The 21,931-nt window shown below is 35.4% G+C and overlaps 2 protein-coding genes and 1 pseudogene across 6 annotated transcripts; 1 reads left to right on the top strand and 2 right to left on the bottom strand.

Moving 5' to 3' along the window:
• Positions 1 to 1,798: 1,798 nt before the first annotated feature.
• On the bottom strand, positions 1,799 to 11,919 carry LOC130738696 (uncharacterized). Of its 3 annotated transcripts, none has more exons than XM_057590806.1 (9): positions 11,690 to 11,919; positions 11,352 to 11,431; positions 10,121 to 10,450; positions 9,699 to 9,775; positions 9,143 to 9,185; positions 8,886 to 9,049; positions 6,679 to 8,568; positions 6,151 to 6,600; positions 1,799 to 2,203 (listed from the first exon to the last, which is right to left on the bottom strand). In XM_057590806.1, exons 1-6 carry the CDS (start codon positions 11,886 to 11,888, stop codon positions 8,981 to 8,983), a joined length of 798 nt encoding a protein of 265 aa, XP_057446789.1. In that variant the 5' UTR covers positions 11,889 to 11,919; the 3' UTR covers positions 1,799 to 2,203; positions 6,151 to 6,600; positions 6,679 to 8,568; positions 8,886 to 8,980. The 3 variants fall into 3 exon arrangements, with proteins under 3 accessions (XP_057446789.1, XP_057446790.1, XP_057446788.1); XM_057590807.1 differs by having other exon boundaries at positions 6,679 to 8,562; XM_057590805.1 differs by lacking the exons at positions 1,799 to 2,203; positions 8,886 to 9,049; positions 9,143 to 9,185; ... (2 more) ...; positions 11,352 to 11,431; positions 11,690 to 11,919 and adding an exon at positions 5,168 to 5,520 and having other exon boundaries at positions 6,679 to 7,167.
• LOC130736789 (pentatricopeptide repeat-containing protein At5g39350-like) lies at positions 2,210 to 5,377 on the bottom strand (annotated as a pseudogene).
• Positions 11,920 to 12,353: 434 nt separating the features above from the next.
• LOC130738695 (putative 3,4-dihydroxy-2-butanone kinase) lies at positions 12,354 to 21,128 on the top strand. Of its 3 annotated transcripts, XM_057590801.1 has the most exons (21): positions 12,355 to 12,499; positions 12,581 to 12,652; positions 13,546 to 13,619; positions 13,716 to 13,785; positions 14,041 to 14,153; positions 14,249 to 14,296; positions 14,666 to 14,737; positions 14,825 to 14,914; positions 15,168 to 15,341; positions 15,758 to 15,841; positions 16,466 to 16,521; positions 16,891 to 17,021; positions 17,112 to 17,204; positions 17,388 to 17,452; positions 18,147 to 18,290; positions 18,389 to 18,429; positions 18,690 to 18,773; positions 18,858 to 18,931; positions 19,045 to 19,157; positions 19,240 to 19,335; positions 20,717 to 21,128. In XM_057590801.1, exons 2-21 carry the CDS (start codon positions 12,601 to 12,603, stop codon positions 20,840 to 20,842), a joined length of 1,800 nt encoding a protein of 599 aa, XP_057446784.1. In that variant the 5' UTR covers positions 12,355 to 12,499; positions 12,581 to 12,600; the 3' UTR covers positions 20,843 to 21,128. The 3 variants fall into 3 exon arrangements, with proteins under 3 accessions (XP_057446786.1, XP_057446784.1, XP_057446785.1); XM_057590803.1 differs by lacking the exon at positions 18,690 to 18,773 and having other exon boundaries at positions 12,354 to 12,499; XM_057590802.1 differs by lacking the exon at positions 15,758 to 15,841.
• Positions 21,129 to 21,931: the final 803 nt, after the last annotated feature.

Raw genomic sequence — 21,931 nt, 5'->3', positions numbered from 1 at the left:
ATTCCATTTTTCTTTATTTCCTACGGTATTAAATGTGAGATGATTAATTTTGAAATTTGAAAATTGTTTCCCAAAATGATGTTGTAAATTAATACAAATTCAAAATAATTGATCTAAATATGTACTAAGATAGAAAAGTAATAAATTGGACATCTTAATTATTAAATTTAAAATTTGAAAAATTAAATTAAATTATTTATTAAAATATAAATAAGATTTAAATTCGACTAGGATACCAAAAAGAAACAAAAAAATATCGGAACATACGAGAATTAAAATTTAAATTATTTTAATTGAATTTAATAATTTTGTAAAAAATATATGTAAGAAATTCATCTAGGGTAAGAAAAAGTATACGATAATTAAAATATATGTATAATTGATAAATCAAAATTTATGTATAATTGATAAGTTAATATTTTATTAAATTTTTATTTATTGTTTGAGTTTAAATGTAGATAGTTACAATTTTCATTTCGTTCATATATTTCCTAATTTATTCTCCACAAAAAAAAAACATTTCATAATTTTTTTTGGTGCTTCGGAAAATTAAACGACAACTACAAGGCTAACAAGTCCCAAGCCAAGATGGGAACAATCTGAGGAGGAGGGTCCTCTAAACGAGTGAACGGGCATTGAAGCTCCGCCCCCAAACCTGCGAGGCAATCTGCTACCTCATTAGCAGTCCTAGGAATATGATGAAGCTGAACACACCATTAAATTAATTAAATTAAATATTTTGACACAATTACGTACAATATTAGACTAAAATTTCAGTTTTCAAAGCAATTACTACAATTTTAAATTTGTTTGTTATTACAGTTTGAAATTTGAAAATAAGTATCAAATTATATAGCAAAATAAGGTATTTATACTTATTATATTTCCTAATTTAATTGTGTTAAAAGATTTTATATAGTTGTAGTTGCTTTTATTATGAGAACATAATCAATTGTATACGTCACTTTCGAGAGTTATAAACAGAAAAATGTTGAAAATTCTTATGATTAATAGTAAAGAAAATTTGTTCAACAACCGTAAATATGATTTATAAGAATGTTTTTACCAGTAATTGATTAACACTTGCTAATTTACTGACTTATGTTTGAGTACAATTTATAATTTTGTTCATTTATTCATACTCTTATTTCATCCGTGCATGACGCGGGATCAATATTAGTTGGTCTTAAAAGAATTGTTGGTTATAGTTGGATTTCTGTGAAAACCGAAGACCAGTGTCCATGTTGTCTAAGCAAAGGATTCAGGTCATGATAAAAGTATAGAACACAAGTTTAGGCAATGCTAGGGAGATGGAGGTTGGATATGCTCCAGATATTGTATATTGCTGTGGTTTAGAGGACAAAGAAAAGGCTTTAGATTTTTTGTGCCACAATGACATAATTGCTCTTGCTTTAGATATCACAGCACTTCCCCACACGGAACACCAAAATTCTAAGGGTTTGATATTTCCATAATGTCATTGAGTTTCATCTCAAGAATCGTTGGAACAGAAATTATTGAGAGATCATAACCTTTTTCATGCTCTCAAATAAACTCTTTTACCTTTATTTTCCCAAGCTGCAGAGGAGTAAAGGTGTAATCATTATGATATGCAAATAACGAAGTCTACAACTATGGCATTGCTCAAATATTTCCAAGCTGAACTTTTCTCGAGCATCATTTCCAGTATGTTTAATCTAAATAGTTGAATATAGGAATAATTTTCCATTGTGGAAAGAACCGGAAAAGTTTATGTAGTTTACTTTTAGCTACCAATAGGGTACTATTCACGTTTCCATGAAGCAGAAGTTGGGTCTCAACAGGTCCCTCTTCTAATAAAGTTTAAGGTAGAAAAATCCAGATAACAATAACAGAAAAATTAAATACTAGTCTAGATAATATCAGTTAAAACCGCAGTAGTAATTGAGGAATGGTGGGGAAACTAGTTTCTAACCGGCGCTAGTGACATTCACATTCCTCAATATCATGAATCCTAAGAGAGTAGCAGCTATCAAGTTTAGCAAAGAGTGATACACTCATGAAAAAACAGCAAAAGTTATCCAGGTCTTCAGTTTATACAGTCAAGATTGGAGCATTCATTTTTTCCCATAAAAGTTTCTGTTCCAAAGAAAAATAACTTCAAGCCTGGATCTTCCAAATTTGAGCAAAATCCTTACTAATCATCAGAGCTATAGCTGCTGCCCTGTAATTATAATTAATCACGATTCAATTTTGCAACAAAAGCATAGTACCAAAGTGATCAAAACACAACAAAGAGTATAGAAACTACATCTCAAATAATTGGAAAACATATGAAATTACAAAAACAAATAATGAAAGGAAAAAGAAGCGAAATTTCAGTACCAATGCAAAATTTGAAGACATCCTCAAATGGTGTTTTGAGGAAAATCAACAGCGAAACGAGGATGAGAGCAGTGAGACCCATCTTCCTCATATCAGATTATCCCATCACCCAGAACGTCAACACCATGCATTTCACGGTGGATGATCCCATCAGAGAGAGCACGGTACGAGCAGCCCAACAGTTGGTCCTCATTGTCAGACTCTAGACGAGGTTCTAGTTTCTGGGGTTAATCGAATTAAATTGATAAAATGATTTGGTTCGGGAATTGTTTCTAAATTAAGAGGCTCAGGTTCATGAATTTACTAACATGGTTTGGTAAAAACAAATACGGCACAGTTCAGTTCTTAATATGGTTCAGTGAACCTTTTTTATTTGAACAGTCCTACCGGCCAGGAATTTCCCAAGGCTGACACATCCGCACCGAATTCAACACATCTAACAAATGGAAACTCCATTGATACTCCACACTGCAGTATTAGCTTCTGTATATGCATCTTGCTGTTTCAAAATCATTGATAATTGCATGACTTCAAGGAAGAAATATGGCAACAGAAAACTTTTGCTCTCAAAATGAACTGGTTATGAGTTCCACACAAACCAAGCAATGACAAGGAACATGAGATTGCTATATCTTGCTCTGTGATTCAGTATACCAACTAAGAGGAGCAAAAGAATCCAACTACTCATCAAGAGAGCAGGAGAATAAGAGGTTGTCGCAGGTGTAACAGACACAATGACCACACAACCTTAGTAAAGGGACAATCATGAATAACTTAAAAAAACTGTCTTCGGGACAATAACAAAACCGACCCTTCTCTCCATCATAGTTAACATAATGGTATGTTGGATAGAGTTTTCATGATTGTGGCAAATGTGGTTAGCTGATTGTAATCCATATGAGCATATCTATTTCACATACTTCTCACCTCAACTAAATGTTGAGCAGGTAATTTCTTAAACCCACCATAATTTTCTAGCATTCTCTGCATCTCTCCATCTTCCTATAGCAGCATAAAGTTTTGCCAACAGAACATAATTTCCAGTGTTTTCAGGTTCAAGATCAAAAGTCCACCTACCAGCCACCTCTCCCAGTTCAGCATAAAGTAGTGCACCCCCATGCAACATGGCTAGTTTTTACAAGCATTGTTTTAAGAAGATTATATGCATCATTCAATCGTCCAGCACAGCCAAGAAGATTAATGATGCATGTATTGTGATCATCAAGAGGAATAATTTGATGTTGTTTAAGCATAAACTTGAACAGAAACAAACCCTCATGAACCAAACTTGCATGGCTGCAAGCATGCAGAACAAAGGTGAAAGTGACTTGATTTGGTTGCACTCCAGATTGAACCATCTGATTAAAAAGTGAAATGGCCATTTCACCATGCCCATGCTATCCATAAGCAGCAATTATGGAACTCCAAATAATAATATCCTTGCCTATTTGAGGTCAGCAAGAATAGCATATGCAGGAAGAAGACTATTAAAGATTGCACTGTCAAGTTGAACATCTTCCACTAACATTTGTTTGAAGAGTTCAATTACTTCTCTTGCAAGCCTACTATGTATGAACCCAGATACAACAGCAATCCATGGGGCTGTTCTCTTTTTAGAGGATTTCATGAACATTTTATAACTAAGGATGCCACAATTGCATTTGGCATACATATCAATCAAGGCAGTTTCTACTATGGCCCCAGACTCAAGCTTTTGCCTTATTGCCCATGCATGAAGGCACTTGCCATAGTTCAAAGAACCAAAACTGCCACAGGCAGCAGAGAAGCTACACTAACTAAATTTGGCTTCACCCCTTCCAACAGCATTATCCGACAAAGCATCAAAGCACTTCTTGCATCTCCAATTCTCCATTCAGAATATATCCATTAATCAAAGTTGTCCATGTCACCACATCCTACTCATCCATCCCATTAACTAACCACCATGCTTCTTTCATCAGACCACACTTGACATACATGGCCAGCATCGCATTCCTAACCACCATGTTCCCCCCAGATCCTTTCTCTTTTACTAAGTCATGAACCTCTCTCCCAAGCTCCGCATTCTTCAAAAGCCCACAAGCTGGCAACACTGAAACAACAGTAGCACAATCAAGGCTCCACACCAGCATCCATCATTTAGTTACAAACCCCTAACACCTCTGCACAGTTATTCCTTAAGTACCCAGTAATCATGGTATTCCAAGACACCACAGTTTCTTCCTTCTTGAAGTAAAAAACCACCCAAGCATTCATATACATTGCCAAAAAAGAGTTATGAACAAATGTGTCCAAATCAAAGCCAGCCTTAAATTTCATCCCATGAACTCCAATACCATATCAAGGAAGGACAAGTCATTGCAACCCTTGATAACGATAAGGTATGTGAAGTTGTCGGACATAGTCTGACCCAAATGGAGCATTTCAACAAACAAGTTCAGGGCCTCCTATATAAAACAGACTATGTGTTTAATAGTTAGTTGCTAATGAGAAAATAACCAAGTCCCCCTATTTCTCTCTGAACATTGTGTTTGGGACTGGGAGTAATGTTTCGGACTGCAGAGAGGAGCTCTAGCAAGGAAATGTTGGGCTATTCAGATGCGGATTAGTGTGGAGACAAGGTGGACAGAAAGAGTACAAGGGGAAGCTGAAGCTAGAGTTTTGGAGGACTAATGAGCAGATTGCTGATGTGTTCACCAAGAGCTTAGATTTAAGCTTGGTGTTAGAAGTATGGAGGAACTGAATTAAGGGGGAGTGTTATAATTTAGGGGGGTGTTAAATAATAATAAAGTTTTAGGCTTCTTTTTTTTCGAGAGAATAGAAATATTATTAATGAGAAAAAAAACATGAGAACAACCTTCTCATGCAATAGGCAAATGTTCAAACTCCCTAAAGGGAATACAAAAGGAAAAAGCAAAGAAAGTAGAGACAGTACAGCAAAAGCTAGATAGAAAAAATAGGAAATGCAAAGGCTAAAGTGTAAAAACACTTGCCAAAAGTTAAAAGGGGACATTGAAACTACAGGGGAGAAGAATTAGGAAATAAAAAACTTGTTCCCAGCCTAAAAAAGCATGACCGCAGCAGCATCAAGCCATCAACCAGCCAAAGGAATCATCATCATCGAAATAGCCACTGAATTCCACCAAGAATAAGACGCTGGAAGGAGTCAAGTCAAATTGTAGCTTGGCATAACTCACAGCAAGATAGACAGCAATATATAAAAGCACCAGTCAGCTCATATCAGACAACACAGAAACATATCAGACTTTTGCAACCTTTGGCAAGTTAAGATGAGTTTGCATCCAAGAAAGAAGCCCAGATAGGGGAAATTCTATGACACCCTGTTTTGGCCAAGTAATCCGCTAAGCCATTCGATTCTCTGTAAATATGGCTCACACCAATACAGTCCACCTCAATGCATGGAAGATCAATCAAATTTAAACTTGAATTAGGCTTGTTAATAGATAGTTGTATTTTGTTGTGACTGTTATTTTTCAAAATCCTCCTATATAAAAGGGACTGTGCATGTAACAGTTAGCTGTTAATGAGAAATTAACCAAGTTCCCTTATTTCTTTGAACACTATGTGTGCATAGTACTGACACTGCTTAGGTTCAGTGTGCTCTACCAGTGCAAGATTGGTAGTTCTGTGAGAGTGTGAATCACCTAGTGTGATATGGTAATTGATCAAGCCAATGCTTGATCTAACACTACAAACAAAGTAAAGATAATCTGGAATAGAAAAATATTTTGATGAATACTCGAACAATGAACAATGCAATCATACCTGAGAAGCTATTTCCCAATCGCAATCAACCCTTTCGTAATGCCGCCTTAACTCTTCGGGGGTGAGACCATTCAATGGTTGTGGGTCGCCCTCCAAGAAAACGTCATATGTGTTATTTACATGAACCTTTCGAATCATAGCAACCCTCCAGCCTTCAAAGCACTGAGCATCAACTCTATCCAGTAGTTTATATTTAGCATCAGGATCACCAATTTTCCAAGCATCAAAATCACGATTTGAACTCAGTGCATTGGGCGGAAGAGGCCTTATGTGATTATCATCAACCTTCTCTTCCAAAAGCTTTTTAGTTACATCATGCAGCAGATGCTTGTGCTCAACAAGGAACTTTCCTTGTACCTTTAGCTCAACAACTTCGGCAAGAAACCAAGCTCCTCGATAACCCTCCACTTCACTGGAAACCTCAACCAAGTCGCCTATTCTGAACAGCTCCTTCAAAAACACCAAAAGCTGCAATTTAGCCCTAAAATCCAACAAATCATAAGAAAATTGTAATTCTGTGAAGCATACCTGCTTTTGTTGTTGGATTGGTGGCTCCCAATGATCATCGATCCATTCGCGGTGGGTCCTGAGATTCTCTTTGGGAAACTCGTTTAACTGCTTGGGAAGATTGAAATCCACAGCGAACTTGCCATCTTCTAATTCTTTGACTAGGTGTCCCTCCCTCCAGCTGCCCTTGTCGTAGGCGTCCACCTTGTCGCCGATCTTGAAGTCATGGTGGGTCTCCGGCGGAGGGCGTGGCCGGACCTTGTCAATGCTCACGGATTGTGTCTTGGGATTGGTGTCTTGCTCGTAGTCGTACTCTACCAAGACATGGTCGGGGGAGAAGCTGGGCCTGCTGACGATCTTGCCGATGGACCAGGAGCGCTGGCCGGCGATTTCGGAACAAAATTCCACCTCCGCGTCAGGTTCCAGGTAGGGTGAAGCGGACATCGCTTTTAGGGCTCGCACGCAGTGAAAGGGATTGCGGGAATGTGAAATGAACATACTCTTTGCAAAATATTTACTAAAAACACAAAGAAAGGAATTACGGAAAATAAAATTATTTTGAAGATGTTTGTTTATTTAAAAAAAGGAAATGTAACTCAATGAGTTTTTTAAATATTACCAAAAAAATGAGTTTTTTAAATAATTTTAGAAAAAAATGCTTAAGAAGTATTAATGAACACGGGTGCTTAAGAAGGAATTACAGAAAATGAGTTTTTCTAGGTTTGAAGAAGATGGAGGGGAAGCGGAAGAAGATGAAAGTGGAAGAGGAAGAAGGTTGTGGTGGAAGAAGAGGGGCTAAAACATAATTTCAAAAAATTACATGGACTAAAACTGATGTGAAAAAACCTACGTGGTCATCCAGCTGACTAGGCTTGCCACTGGACCGTTGACTAGTCAAAATTGAGTAAAATGACTTAATTTGATTAAAAAACAATTTTCAGGATGACATTTCAAAGAATTTTTTTCAGGGACCCAATTTGATTCCTCGTATAATCTCAAGGACCGCAAGCATATTTAAGCCCAAAACATTTAAAGATCAATATAGACCAAAATACTATTCACAAAATATTACAATGAGACTAGTTTGCCCAAGTTTCTTCATAGAACCTCTAAACTTATTAAGGGTGTTCTAATCATTGTGGCGTTCTCTAGCTTATTGATATCAGATCATGGTGCCTTTCCCTTGCCCTAACTATTCTATGTTCTAGTCTTTGGAACCCCAATTTTTGCGCATGATATAGGGTTTCTATTTGCAACAGCTCATGTGTAGAATATTATTTGCTCATAACTCAAGTTATGAGTAGCATTTTTCCGGGGTTCTTGAGCCAAACTTTTTCAAAAAGTTTTCCAACACTTCATTTTGGAATCAGTCAATTTCGAGACCCACCGAGCGAGACATGCTTCATGCTGAGAAATGGTGAAATCAGCATCTTTTTTGGGAACTGTTGTTGCATCCTTGTATCCAATTCTCAAGCGGATTCATATCATGTAGACATATCATGCATGGCAATTAAAAGTTATTATAAATATGACACATTTATGCATTTTTTTTTAAAATTTCTGAACTCTGTATGGAAAGATGAAGTAGAGCATTGGATAACGATTTCACATCTCATATAGCTGCAGGTAAAATACACCTAAATTTTCTGTTATTCTTCCCTAGTATTTTTTTCAAAGGCCAAAAGTTATTTTTTACTAGTATAATTCTTGCCAGAATATGCACTCTTGTAGGCTTAATTTTCAGCCAGAACAGAGAATTGATTTCTAACAAATTTAAATGATAAATATCTATATCATACCCTCCGTTTTAATAATTACTCCAAAAAAGAAACCCATAAAATTGAGAAAAATAAGTTGTGCAGTCTTTCTCCAAATAAGCCACTGTCATGCCAGCAAAAAATAAGCCTGTATCTGCAAAATTGATGAATTAGATGTATGAGGGTGAAATTTATGAGTTAAATTTACAATTTATATTAATCTTTAATTTTTCTCTAGAGCCAATTGAAAATTCACTTAAACATGCTGATGTTTTACTTAACATACATGCTGAGATGAGTGGAGACAAATGGAGAACAAGTCTCAAATCATTTTTCTTTTAAGGAAGAAACACATTTTAAAAAAAAACACAGTTCTTCTGAGAAGAATGTTTACAGTGTAGAATAAGGAGAATGCAAGAAAAAACTATGATGTTTTATGAAATTCAGTGCATAGTGTGTGAAGATAAAGACCTTGATACCAGACTGATGTAGACAATCTGCTCATAAGAGAAGAAGTTTAATGAACTTTGGCGGCAGTACTTGAGAAAATCAATCCAATGGCACTCTCAGTTCTCCAAAACAGCTTTAGCTTCATCACTAAATGTTTTGCAAAGAATTTCATAACTCTTGTCCATCTGCATTTGAGAATCCACAAAAAAGGAAAAAATGAATAGCAGAGTTTCTTTTACCATTGATAACAGAAAAAAAAAGAAGAAAATAGTATATACCATTGGATTAACTTTTGAAGGTGACATGGTTGATATAACATATCTGTGACAGAAATATTTCTTCATTAAACAAAACAAAGACCATGAATAAAAAGGGAGGAAAAATAAACCAAACAATGTCAATCATAGGAAATTTGAAGAAAGTAGAAAATAGACACAGTTGCATGACCTGCAAAGATCCTTAACTTTTTATTTTAAGATACAGATAGAACTATAATGGCCACATTATTCTTACTTTATGTTTAATCCTCAAAGCAAACAGGTTAGAAACAAAGATTATTATTACACTAGAAATAAAAATCATATAAATGATTGATGAGTCCATGATTTGTGCAAATAAGCATGTGATTGCATGAGAAAACATAATCATACATGATAGCATATCAGTCTACAATATATACGTGGATTTAATAACTTAGAACTGACCCTCTCCTTGACAAGTGACAACATATATACAGTTCAGGCTTTCAGCTAGCTTTTTTTTTTTAATATATATTCATGTAGTTTTGATATAGGAAAACAATTCAATAATAGCATACATGAGTGAAAATATTACCTCAGCTTACTTATGTAGAAATTCATTGCTTGTAAGTTTGCCTTTTGAACAGTAAGCATGACAGCACCCATGCAGTTCTACAAGAGATATTAAAACCAAAAAAAAAAAACCGAATAGATCAGAAACACTACTCAATGCACATAAAACACATAAGCTTGTCAAGAAAATTATCCAGAAATCCAGATGAGGGGCATAATAAACAACAATAAAAGCCGTATCCCACTAAGTGCAGTCGGCTACATGAGGAGCATAATAATTTTCAAAAATTGAACACTATAAATAACTCAATAATAAACTTAAAGAAATATCATGACTTTCAACAGCTGAGCATCTTTTCCATGATGAAAAGCTGTGCCCTTTGCCACAAAGCACCAATTTTCTATTTTCATCAATGACAGTAAGATGTGAAAACAATTTAGTACCTTTTGAGCCATAAGCTCAATTAGTTGCATCAGAAACTTTCCCAGTCCTTTTCCCCAAACACGATGCTCAAGCTGTAATTCATACACATAAAGCACCGGTATCTCTTCTTCCAAAACGAAGCGGTAATGTAGAAATCCAACCAAGGGACCACTATCATCTAGACATGGAGTTGATGCATCTTCTCCAGTCAACATAATTCTCATCTCATCAGCACTTGAATCGGCCATCTCATGCACAAAGATGTAACGAGCTTCAGGTGCAACCATTTCTCTGCGCTTCACCTTTTCTTCCTCCAACCACTCAGATCCATAGGGTCCCTCCATGTTCAGCTGCAGTTTTGAGATAGCAAAGTCAAACAATTTTGTTAGCCTATCCATTTCCATAGATAAGCTAACAAAAACCAACCATTAACAAAATGAAAAATAAATGAGAGACAGGATTTCCAATATTATAGTATCAACAAATGGCGCAAAAAAGAGTTTGTTGAAGCTTCAATCAATGTTGTCAATCTCGGATAGCGGCGCGTAGCGGCCAACCACAAACATGCTATAGTGGGGTAGCGCATAGAGGGATGGCCATTACGCTGAATTTTTTGTATGGTTTACATTATATAACTATATACATAATATGACAAAAAAATACTCTAAATTAATGGCACTCATAATTAAACTTTAAAAAGTCATAGGTGTCTTAAGCAAAACATAAAAGTACCAACAAAAAGTCAAGGTACCCAGATAGTTTAAGCCTTTAATTCCTAAACTAAACTGGCGAAAATACAAAAGTTCTATATCACTTCCTTGTCAAACTAGACCATTCCATTCTCAGTATGTTTCCGAAGCAAAAACCCTGAAATATCTCCCCAAAATGCCCTATTTTGTGGGTTGTTTTTTATTTTTAGAAGTTCCACCAAATAGCGCCGCTATGGCTGCTATTTCCTTTGCTGTAGCAGCCGCAACAACCGCAATACTGAAGTGCATCGCTATGCAACAGGTAGGAGCGGCCAGGGACCGCTGAGCACCGCTAAGACACTATAGCACGCTACTGACAACCCTGGCTTCAATAAACTAATTCGTCTGTCCTTCAATGGTGGCGCATTTTCAAAAGAGAACAAAAACCACATATATAGACAATTATGAACAAAAGGGAAAATGTTAAATTTATATTTTCATTTTAGTATAAGCATGTGTTAAAAAAATGTAAAAAATTAAGTAATTCTAGCATTCTTCCTACCTTAAGGAGACGCTGAATATACTGTTTAACAGCAGAGGAAAGTTGATTGCCGTGTCCTGACTTCAAACACACACAGAGACCTAGAAATCATGTAAAAAATAGGCACTTAGAAGTTAGAACAATACAAACACACTACTATTACTAGCATTGTAGTCAGTGCATTCAGGGAAAAACGATTTACAAGCTACACTAATCAAAATCCAAACGCATACTTAGATCAGTTAGAAGATCGTTAAGTTTGTTAGCTGAGTCAGCAGTCAGTTACGAATTCAGTTGAGCCAGAAAACTAACCTAACCGATTTCTAACTGATCTAACTGCACTTAACAAAAACGGTTACCATTCAATCGGAAGTGGCGATAGGCGTGGAAAGCTTCGAGAGGGTTCATTACGGCGTTTGCTGCTTTGATGAGTTCTTCAACCGCTTTCTTCTTCGCAAGTATCTCACTGCGTTTCACCCTCTTTGCCCCGACGACGGCGTTGTTGTTATTGCCGGCGGCACAGCTCGAACGGCGTCGTTGCAGAGTCTCGGAGTCCATGCTACCGAGGCGGGTTATTCGAGGTGACCCGCTTTTGGTTAAAAGCACAATTTTAGGATAATTTAAATATAAATAAATTAAAAATTGAAAAAATGGATAAAGGTTACGGATTAATTAATTAATAAAAAAAATTTGTGAATAGGAATATTTTTATTGAAAAATTTGCGGCCAGTCAGCATTATAGTTTGACTTTAGAATTACTTGTTGAACCCGTCTCTTGTAATAAATGCATTTAACTTAAGCATATTAAACACTAAAGTAATTAAATTTCACTCTTTGCAGTTAATGAACAGGTTAATTAAACAAGTCTTCGTCATAATTAATAGTAAGTCAATTTTAAATTTTAATACAGTTTAATTAGCAATAAATTAATTGACGAAAATGCAATAGCAAAATTATTATTACAAGGAAAAACGAGGGGATTCGGATAAAGCGTGAGCGATTATTAATTTAGTTTTTATTTATTTATTTTCCTTGCTGGAACAAGCAAACACTCAACTCCCTCGCTTTCCTTCTCTGTATATAAAGAGAGAGTCACCCACACCATCACCAAACGGAAACAAACGCTTCTTCCCTCTCTCTCTCTCTTTCTCTCTCGCTCTTCTTCTCGAGTTCGTTTTCTTCTCTCAACTGTTTCATGCAACGCCATTTCTAGGGTTTTCAGTTTCTGACATTCTTGCTTTCAATTGCAGTTCTCTGGTAACTCGTCAACATGTCTGTGGTACGGGCGATTCCGGCGAAGAAGCTCATCAACGATCCACTCGGTGAGCATTTCAGTTTCTTCACCTCAATCTCTCTCTGTTTCTTGATTCTTTTTCATTGCTCTGTCAATTTCTCACTGCTGATGAAACGAACCTGCAATTTTGGTTTACTTTGTGCTCTGAATGTTATCGCTGGCGTTTTGTTCGGAATCGTGTTTGTGCAACTGTTTCAGTTCTGTTCATCTTGTTGAATTTGATTCTTGCTTTTGAAATGTGTTTGAATCTGAACTGTTTTTGCATTAGTCTTTGACTTGATCTTACTGAACTTTCAAATGACGGAAATCATACCTTGTATTCGTGTTATTCTATGCAATTCAACTGCAATCTTGCGTTCTTTAACTGTTTCAATGATAAAATTGATTGCTCTGAATAGTTTTGCCTTCGTTCGGTTGATCGAGTTCTTTTTTTTCGTTCCTCTTTATTTCTGTAACTGCAATCGTGTTTGAACGTGAAATGCTTCAGCATTCCGCTGTGGCTGAATATTAGTGAGCTTGAGTTACGGAAATTACACTTGTATTCGTATTGTTCAATACAATTCACCTTCTGTCTTGGACGACTTTAATTGTAACAGTAAAAATCTTTTGTGCTCTGAATATTTTGGACTTCGTTGGCTTTGAAATCATGTTCGTTTTGTTTTGTGTTTTTTGTTTTTTTTTTATTATGTTTGGACCTGAAATTCTTTAGCATTCCTCTTTGATTCAACCGTAAATGGCTGCTTATATTCGTATTATTTGATGGTAGGATTGATATGAGGTGATGCTGAGATATTGTTGTAGTTCGAAGTTTTTTTTTAGGAGTGTTTTGGTATTTCCTTACGGACACTGCAGTGAAGATATGTAATTATTAATTATTAATGATAATTTGTGTTTTTTTTCTCTTTTTTAATTTGATTGCAGATGTTGTGAATGAATTCATTGAAGGTCTTGTAGAGACATATCCTGGCCTAAACTATCTAGAGGGATTTCCTCAGGTGATTACACTTACACATAGATGCTTGCATTAGTGTATAAGTATTGCAGTTCTTGTAGGTTTTTATGGAATTATTTATTATTTTTCTTGAGTGCAGGTGAAGGTTGTGTTTCGTGCAGATATTCCATGTGGAAAAGGAACATATGATAAAGTTGCAGTCATATCAGGTGTGCAACCATCCATTGGATGCTGTTACAATGCTTTTCTGTTTATATTATAGGAGTTGTATAGATAGGATTCCCATCTTAGGAAAAAATAAGAAGGTTGCAAGAGGGAAGAAAGGAAGACGGGAAAGGGTGAGTGGACGTATGCTATTTGATCACTTGGTAAAACATGTATTGGGGTGATTTTACCACTTCAGTTGTTTTATAATCACTTAGGTTTCTGAAATTTAATAGCTAATTCTGCATTTTATGTTACAGGGGGTGGCGGTGGCCATGAGCCTGCTCATGCTGGATTTGTGGGAGAAGGAATGCTGACAGCAGCCATATGTGGCGATGTCTTTTCTTCTCCTCCTGTTGATTCCATTCTTGCTGTATGCTTATTATTGGAAGTGATATGTCATACATTTAGTTTTAGAAGTATTGATTCTTTTATAGCCCTGATACACCTATTATGATTCAAATGTAGGGGATACGAGCTGTAACTGGTCCTAAGGGATGTCTTCTAATTGTGAAGGTGTTGTTTGCTTTTACTCTTGTGATACTTTAGCACTTCACCATCCTAAGTACAAGTGTTTAATATGTCTTTGAAATAGTAATTATGTTAGATATTCTATGCACTGAAATTGTTGTCTGTGTTAATTAAGACAATGACTAGTGAAAAGATGTAGAAGTTTATTTTTATTAACAATATTTCACACAATGTAACCCAAATAAAAAATAAAAGATTTTGTACCAAATCAACTTTAAGCTGTGATAAATTTTTTAAGAGTGTGGTTTCTGCACTATAGATTGGAAAAAAAAAAAAAAAGATTTCATACCAAATCAACATTAGGATTTGCATCTTGTTTCTGGATTCTTAGTGTTTAAATTTGGGTGTTGATAGAACTATACTGGTGACCGCTTGAACTTTGGTTTGGCTGCTGAGGAAGCAAAAACTGAAGGTTTTGACGTAGAGGTATGTTTACGTGGCAAATGTTTGCTCTTTCTCTTAAAAGTTAATTTGTAGATAAGGTTGACATTTATTTTTCACTTTGCATTGCAGACTATTTTTGTTGAGGATGATTGTGCTTTACCTCCACCTCGAGGGATTGCTGGAAGAAGAGGATTGGCAGGGACTGTTCTGGTTCAGAAGGTTCATCTACATAGACACTTCTATTCTTTCGCACTTTATTTGTTCCTTATGCACATAAATACACTTTAAAGGTTAAACTACACCTTTTCATGTTAACATATGAAGAGACTAGTGCGGCCTCTGTATTAATGTAATGTAAATTTTAATTTCTCGAAATTAGCATTATAGATATTATATTGACATATTATATGTAGTGCCAAATGCCAATATGTAATTTTTACATTTAACTATATTTTTGTTTTGGGTGAGGTAGGTTGCAGGAGCTGCTGCTGCTGCTGGTCTTTCTCTCGCTGATGTTGCTGCAGAAGCAAAGCACGCATCTGAAGTTGTGGGGACAATGGGTGTTGCTTTACATCCTTGCACACTTCCTGGTATGGGTCTAGCAGATCGTTTGGGGCCAGAAAAGATGGAATATGGCCTTGGAATTGTAAGTCTTCTTTATTTGCAAATTGCTACATTTTGAATCTATACTTATTTGTAAATGCTTAATTATAAGAAAATAGTCATTCTTTCTTCGAACGTTCCCTCAAGAAGCTGCAAAAACAAGTTTCTTTCACTCCAAAAGAATTTCATCCAAATACGCTAAAAATTTTGTTACTTTTGTAACTTGAAATAAATTCTTTCTGTTATTTTTCTTGTGGTTTTTCAGCATACAGGTTTCGGAGTTGAAGTCTATGCATTTATCTTTGTACTTCTCTTTCTTAATACATTATTCTCTCATAAAAAATTGCATTGAAGTTATTTGATATGTATATCCCTTTTGATTGAAGTTTGTTTTCACAGCTTTTTTTTCCCTCGATCAAATTTTAAATTATGTCATAGCAAATACTACTTCTTTTATAGCATGGAGAACCTGGTGCTGCTGTGACTAATATTCAGCCTGTAGATGATGTGGTTTCTCATGTTCTGAAGAAAATATTGTCTAAGGTAGGGTACGATATTGTATGAAAAGCTCTTTGGTTGCAATATACTAGTTGAAAAAACAGGTTGGTCTTGTAACATGATGAAACCCAGAATAAAAGAAATTACTGGTGTATTTGTGATGTCCTATTCTACTATTTTTCTGACATGAACTTATCTCTGTCTGTCTGTAATCTTTTGAATTCTGGAATGTTTTTTGGTATCTTTATTTTCTTATTGTCTATAGGTGTACTTTATTAGTCATTCATTTCTGCATTTTGCATATACAAGCATCTTGAAACAGGCCTCAGTTTTCCTTCGGAGAATAGAGAGATTAAATGAATTTCAGTTGTCCAGTCACTACCTACTTATATCAGTGCCTGATTTTTAGTGTAACATTTGTTTTAGTGAAAACACATAGAAGAGAAGTTATAATCTAAATTGTATTTAGAGTATTGCATCTATTTTTTACAAGAAATTGGAACAAGAAGTGATGTTTCTAGGTTGACCCAGAAATTGCATCTATTTATCTATAGTCTTCGCTTCAACACAAATGTTTTAAATATTTGACATTTTTTGAATCCCTGAATGCAGTGTAATTATCATTCTTTTGAGTGAGTTACAATATTTTTCTTTTGGAATTGCTTGCAGGAAACAAACTATGTTCCGATACCTCCAGGTTCTAGAGTGGTCCTCATGATCAATGGGTAGGTTTATGGATGTTGTCTTTGCTTGGGAACAAAAGTTAATTTTAAAAGTTTTTTAGAAGTAAGTTTCTCTATATTATTATTTGGACATGAGCACCATTTTGTTTAAACATACATGTAAGGCTCCGCCCACATGGTCTATTGTACGCAGCCTTACCTTGTTTTTAACACAAGAGACTGTTTCTTTGACTTGAACCTGTGAACTCAAATACTCAATCACATGACTACAACTTTTTACCATTGCGCTAAGTCTCTCCTTCGAAGCCCAAATTTCAAATATTACAGAAAAATGATTTTTATTATTTTATTGATGTTCAGGACTTCGTTTGAGCAGGTGGTTTATTTATCTACAAGTTTCTTCAAATGCAGGTTAGGTGCCACTCCTTTAATGGAACTAATGATTGCAGCAGGCAAAGCAGTTCCTAAGTTGCTGGTGGAGCATGGAATGGCTGTTGAAAGAGTTTATACAGGATCATTTATGACTTCTCTAGATATGCAAGGTTGGTTGCCACATAGAATGCCCATCAGCTTTTATTTGTAATTCATAAGTAGACAAATAGATATGATTATCATATTTTAATTTTTCTCAGGTTTCTCAATTTCTATCATGCGGGCTGATCCTTCTATTCTCCTACGACTAGACGCCGAAACTAAAGCTCCTTACTGGCCTGTTGCAGTTGAGGGTCAGTACACTGTTCTAGTTCGTATCTATCAATTGTATTACATGGAGATTTCATTTACATTATGTATTGTTCTAGTAATGATATGGTACTCTTTAAATTTACATTCAACTGTAATATTATAAATAGGAGCTAAATAGTTTACTACTCATACATTAAGCTTTTGAAGTTGTTCTTTCTTTAAAGGTAATCGCCCGCCAACTAAGCTTCCTGTTCCAATTCCACCATCTCGATCAGCCAAGAGTAGTGAGGTAAGGAGTTAATGGAAAGTTATACATCCTTGGAAATTATGTGTCATTTTCTCTTCCATGGCAAGTTACGATGGTAGTATAAGAAAAGAAACTAGTTAATGACAAATCATGTTTAATAACAGCACTATGAAGACGATGATGCAAATTCTGAATCTATATAGGTAGCCATTATCAGACTGGGTTATGTGGTTATTTTTCTGTTTTAACTGTTGAAATTTGAAACTATGTTTTGTTTTTGAAACGGAGTGTTGTTGGCTTACTGTGTTTAGCTACAATTTCACATCTTTGCTGGTTTAATAATTTATCTCAGTAGTGCATACTGTATAAAGTTAAATTTACATCATAAGACATTTCTTACTGAAGAAATAAAAGGATAAGCACATTTCATGTTGTATATATGGTATCTTAATTATGTCCGAGAAGTCTTATTTCTAGTTACCTTTCACTTATATCACAGGGAACAAATTTCTTTTTCACATTTTTCTTAATACTTGATGCAACTGTTCAACTTAAACCATTTAAAGTGCTTCCCTTCCTACCATCAATTTATGCACTTCTCTAAAAGCCCACAACTTACGGGAAATAAATACTTTGGTGTCAGTGTTTTTTCTTTCTTTCTCCTTTTTCTTAGAGAAAAATTCTCCTATGTCTTGATATAATTTGAGATGTGGTTTCTATATTTGTTTTATGTAAGCCACGGAAACTGCCACTAAAACTAAATGAGCAAGGAAAACTACTAAAGGCAGCCATTGAAGCTGGTGCTAATGCAATTATAAATATCAAGGACAAACTAAATGAATGGGACAGTGCAGTTGGTGATGGTGACTGTGGGTCAACCGTGAGTTCATCCTTGAATGGTCCTCTTATTTAATAATTTTTATATAATTGTTGATATATCATGGGCATTACTTGTTATTTCTGGTTCATCTTTTGTAGATGTTTAGAGGTGCAAAACAAATTCTTGAGGATATAGAAAAGTAAGTTTGTGCTTTATGTTACTAAGCCGGCCCTAGATATATTTTGGTTTCCTTCCTATGTATAACCATGAATCATTAGTGCTAATATATTAAGTTTATGTATGACCAGTTATTTCCACTGTATTGGATTAATGGAATACTAGTATGTGGTTTTTTATGGCTTTATAACTTGTGCTGTTGGGGAACTGCACGGTAGTTGCTGCAATAGCACATGCCATTTGAATTGCAGTCTGACCCGAACTGCTATCATTTGGTCACAGTTACCCTCTGAATGATGCTGCTGAAACTTTCAATGAAATTGGATCATCAATTGGAAGATCAATGGGCGGAACTAGTGGGATCATGTATCATGCCATTCCTATGCCATCTCTGAATTTAAATTATTTATGCTTTCTGATTATCGTCACAATGTCACTTTTTTTTTCCAGACATACAATTCTTTGTAAGGCAGCATGTATACAGTTGCAGACAAGCTCCCATTCTGTTGTCATGCCAAAAACATGTGAGAATTTTCTCCAAATATAGAAAAATTCAATCAGTATTTTACAATTTATTTTTCCTTTGTTTTATGCTGCTTTGGTTGGACTGATCATCCCTTATGAGTCTTTGATTCAGGGGCTGAGGCACTTGCAGCTGCCATTGCTGCTGTTAAGAAGTATGGGAAAGCTGAGGCTGGTTATAGAACATTACTAGATGCCCTTATTCCAGCCTTGTCAACTCTTGAAAAGGTTTTGACAATAGCTGTTCATTTCCCTTTATTGGTTGCATGACCCTATTACTGTTTCTCACTTACTTGCTTTGGCTTTACAGGAATTAGACTCTGGTAGTGATCCTTCCACTGCTTTTATTATCTCTTCTGCAGCTGCATTAGATGGAGCTCAGTCAACCAAGCACATGATAGCAAAGGTGACAACTTACTATTGGTTCTTTGTTAAATGAGTGAACTTTTGTGGTATTGCTTCTTCCTTTTAGTTAAGATTTTGAATTTAATCTTCCGTAGAATGTTTCAGTGAAATATTTTAGATTATTAGTAAAGAAGTTGTCACATTAATGATTCTCTGATAATGTAATCCTCACTACATTGATAGTCAATCAAAAATTAATCCTATAATTAGTTGGTAGGGTTTCACCCTTTTTAAGTAAAATTTATTTCTGCTAGTTGTACTGAAGGGTTTATACTTTATATAACGGGTAAGCAAGGGAGAAGAGAACCTAAACAAGGATAATAATGAGATCGAGTTTAATATTTGAAAGAAATAATTTCCTTACCACCGGTTTGATATCGTTAACAGAATTTCAAAGGAATGTTTTGGTGCCCCTAGCCAGATATTTCCCCTTTTAGAGTCCTTTGTAAACATAGGAAATATTTCCTATTACTTTTTCCGGTTCACAATTAGAATGGGCATCTTCGATGCTGATTTTTGTTTTCAGAAAAAGAGGGAAATGAGGAGCAAGAGATGATAAATTGGGTGGGGAACTGGGGATTTCAGTCAGAAATGCTGAGATCTCCTTAGTAAAATTTGTATTGATTTCTTCTCTTCTCGATGTTGATTTATGAAATTATTTTTCCTCTGGATTCTTGAATTTGAGACTGTGCAGTTGTTTTTACTATTCACTACCCATAAACCCTGACAATTGTCTGTATCCTACCTCTTTTTGCTGCCGGTAGCCTGGCATGAGTAATAAAAATGATCTATCATTACTTTATAACTGAAGATAATCTGTTCAATCGACTATTGGCTGTTAGGGTGACAAATGACTTCAGGATAGTTGGGGTTGACAACTAATTGATTACTGATAAGTAAATGCAATATTGATAGGATCTTTGGTTAAGTAAGTCATAAACTATGGTTATCTGGAAAGGGATATAGCAATTTATTGTAACATGATGCTTTGTTTAACTAAAAGGTATAATATGATGTGGATTGCAAATTTGATCTCTGTAATTGAGATAGCTGGCTTCCCAGTTTGCTACACTATTGCTATTTTATAGTTATTATGATCAGCTAATGAGTTGTGCACTTGTGCCCAAATGAACTGGGTTTATTAGCTATTATGAATGCTAACCATGTTCAACAAAAGAATGATGGTTGTTTCATCTTGGCGTGAGATAAGTGTAGTGAATCAAGATTTTTAAACCATTGAACCTAACAATTCATGCTAGTAGATAATTGAATTCCTAAATGGTGTGAAAAATGCAAGTTTTTTTCTTCCAGAAAGCTACTTCCATGTTTTTTTCATTGTTTTCTCACTAGTACTAGATCTGATGAGGAAGTTATGCATGCAGGCTGGGCGTGCAACTTATGTTTCTGCAGAAAATCAATCATCAGTTCCTGATCCTGGTGCCATGGCTGCAGCTTCATGGTACAGTGCTGCAGCCCATGCCGTGAAGGCAAAGAAATACAAGCATTAAGCTACATACATACATAGCTCTTCTCGCAATCTCCTGTATGTGAGGATTTACCCATGTTTTGTTCCGATTCTGTACACATGTAAACATTAGGCTCTCCGCTTATGACTTTCCTGCATAAAGCTGAGAGAGCAATTGCTGATCACTTTTGTGTATACACCGAACTTTACTTTTTGTGTATACGCCAAATTTTGAAGTGGATGTAAATTTGAGAACACGATGAACTACTTACAATAATATCATTCTCAATGCGAGACTATGATTGTAATTCACATGGTTAGTTTGTTTACTTCTATTGGTTCAATTTTCCTGTAGCATCTATTAAGAATGCTCCTTTAACTTGTTCCTGTGTTTTCCCAGCGTGTATACATATAGATTGACGGAAAAGGTTTACAAAGCGAAATTAAGTTGTATTTTTTTTAAATGAAAATTGACTTGTATGAAAGATGGAAGTCGATTTTTTTCCTGTATACATCTACCATTTTTGCTTAAAATCTCTCTTATATTATCTTATCACTCTCATGTTTGCCATTTGTCACTTTTATTCTTTTTGGACATATGATTGATTTATTTGTGAAAAGTTTAAATCTCCACCCTTCAAAATCTTATAATCTAATGGAAGAGATTAATTCCTAATTATAACTCCGATCTGTGCGAGTGCGACGAAGCTCTGTTATTGATGGAGGAGGTAGCTCTGTTTTGGGACATTGCATCGTTGCTGGAATGAGCTCCATTACTGATTATATCAAGCAAATGCATATCTTGTCACGAACTGAAAGAACAAATCTTGCCATACTCAGCTGCCCAGTATCCATCCTATCAAATTGGGTTTTCTTTCATCTAAAATAAAACGCTACAAAGCAAATCTCATTCATGGAGACATAAAATATAATATGCATCATTTTGATTCTGATTTCTGACCCTTCAAATTCAAAACAAAATAAATATTATATAATATAAAGCCATAAACTCTCCTTTGCTGCTATGTACCAAAAAAAAATTTCCTTTGCTGCTTGATTCTTTGAACTACCGCCTAATAAGATCAGCAAACAAGAACGAAAAGGGTTTCTGGACTAGATTGAGCGCCAGTAA

Source organism: Lotus japonicus, chromosome 2 (assembly GCF_012489685.1).
Source record: "Lotus japonicus ecotype B-129 chromosome 2, LjGifu_v1.2".
Taxonomy (NCBI): domain Eukaryota; kingdom Viridiplantae; phylum Streptophyta; class Magnoliopsida; order Fabales; family Fabaceae; genus Lotus; species Lotus japonicus.
This window is presented reverse-complemented; position numbering and strand designations above follow the sequence as displayed.

What these genes read in the sequence shown, in the direction of transcription:
- LOC130738696 (XM_057590805.1), bottom strand. Translation starts at nt 7,155, where the DNA reads ATGTTCATTTCACATTCCCGCAATCCCTTTCACTGCGTGCGAGCCCTA. An exon ending in CAATCCAACAACAAAAGCAG is followed by an intron (nt 6,601 to 6,678) that starts GTATGCTTCACA and finishes GTGTTTTTGAAG; the next exon opens with GAGCTGTTCAGAATAGGCGA. An exon ending in ATTGGGAAATAGCTTCTCAG is followed by an intron (nt 5,521 to 6,150) that starts GTATGATTGCAT and finishes GACTCCTTCCAG; the next exon opens with CGTCTTATTCTTGGTGGAAT.
- LOC130738695 (XM_057590801.1), top strand. Translation starts at nt 12,601, where the DNA reads ATGTCTGTGGTACGGGCGATTCCGGCGAAGAAGCTCATCAACGATCCA. An exon ending in GCTCATCAACGATCCACTCG is followed by an intron (nt 12,653 to 13,545) that starts GTGAGCATTTCA and finishes ATTTGATTGCAG; the next exon opens with ATGTTGTGAATGAATTCATT. An exon ending in ATCTAGAGGGATTTCCTCAG is followed by an intron (nt 13,620 to 13,715) that starts GTGATTACACTT and finishes TCTTGAGTGCAG; the next exon opens with GTGAAGGTTGTGTTTCGTGC.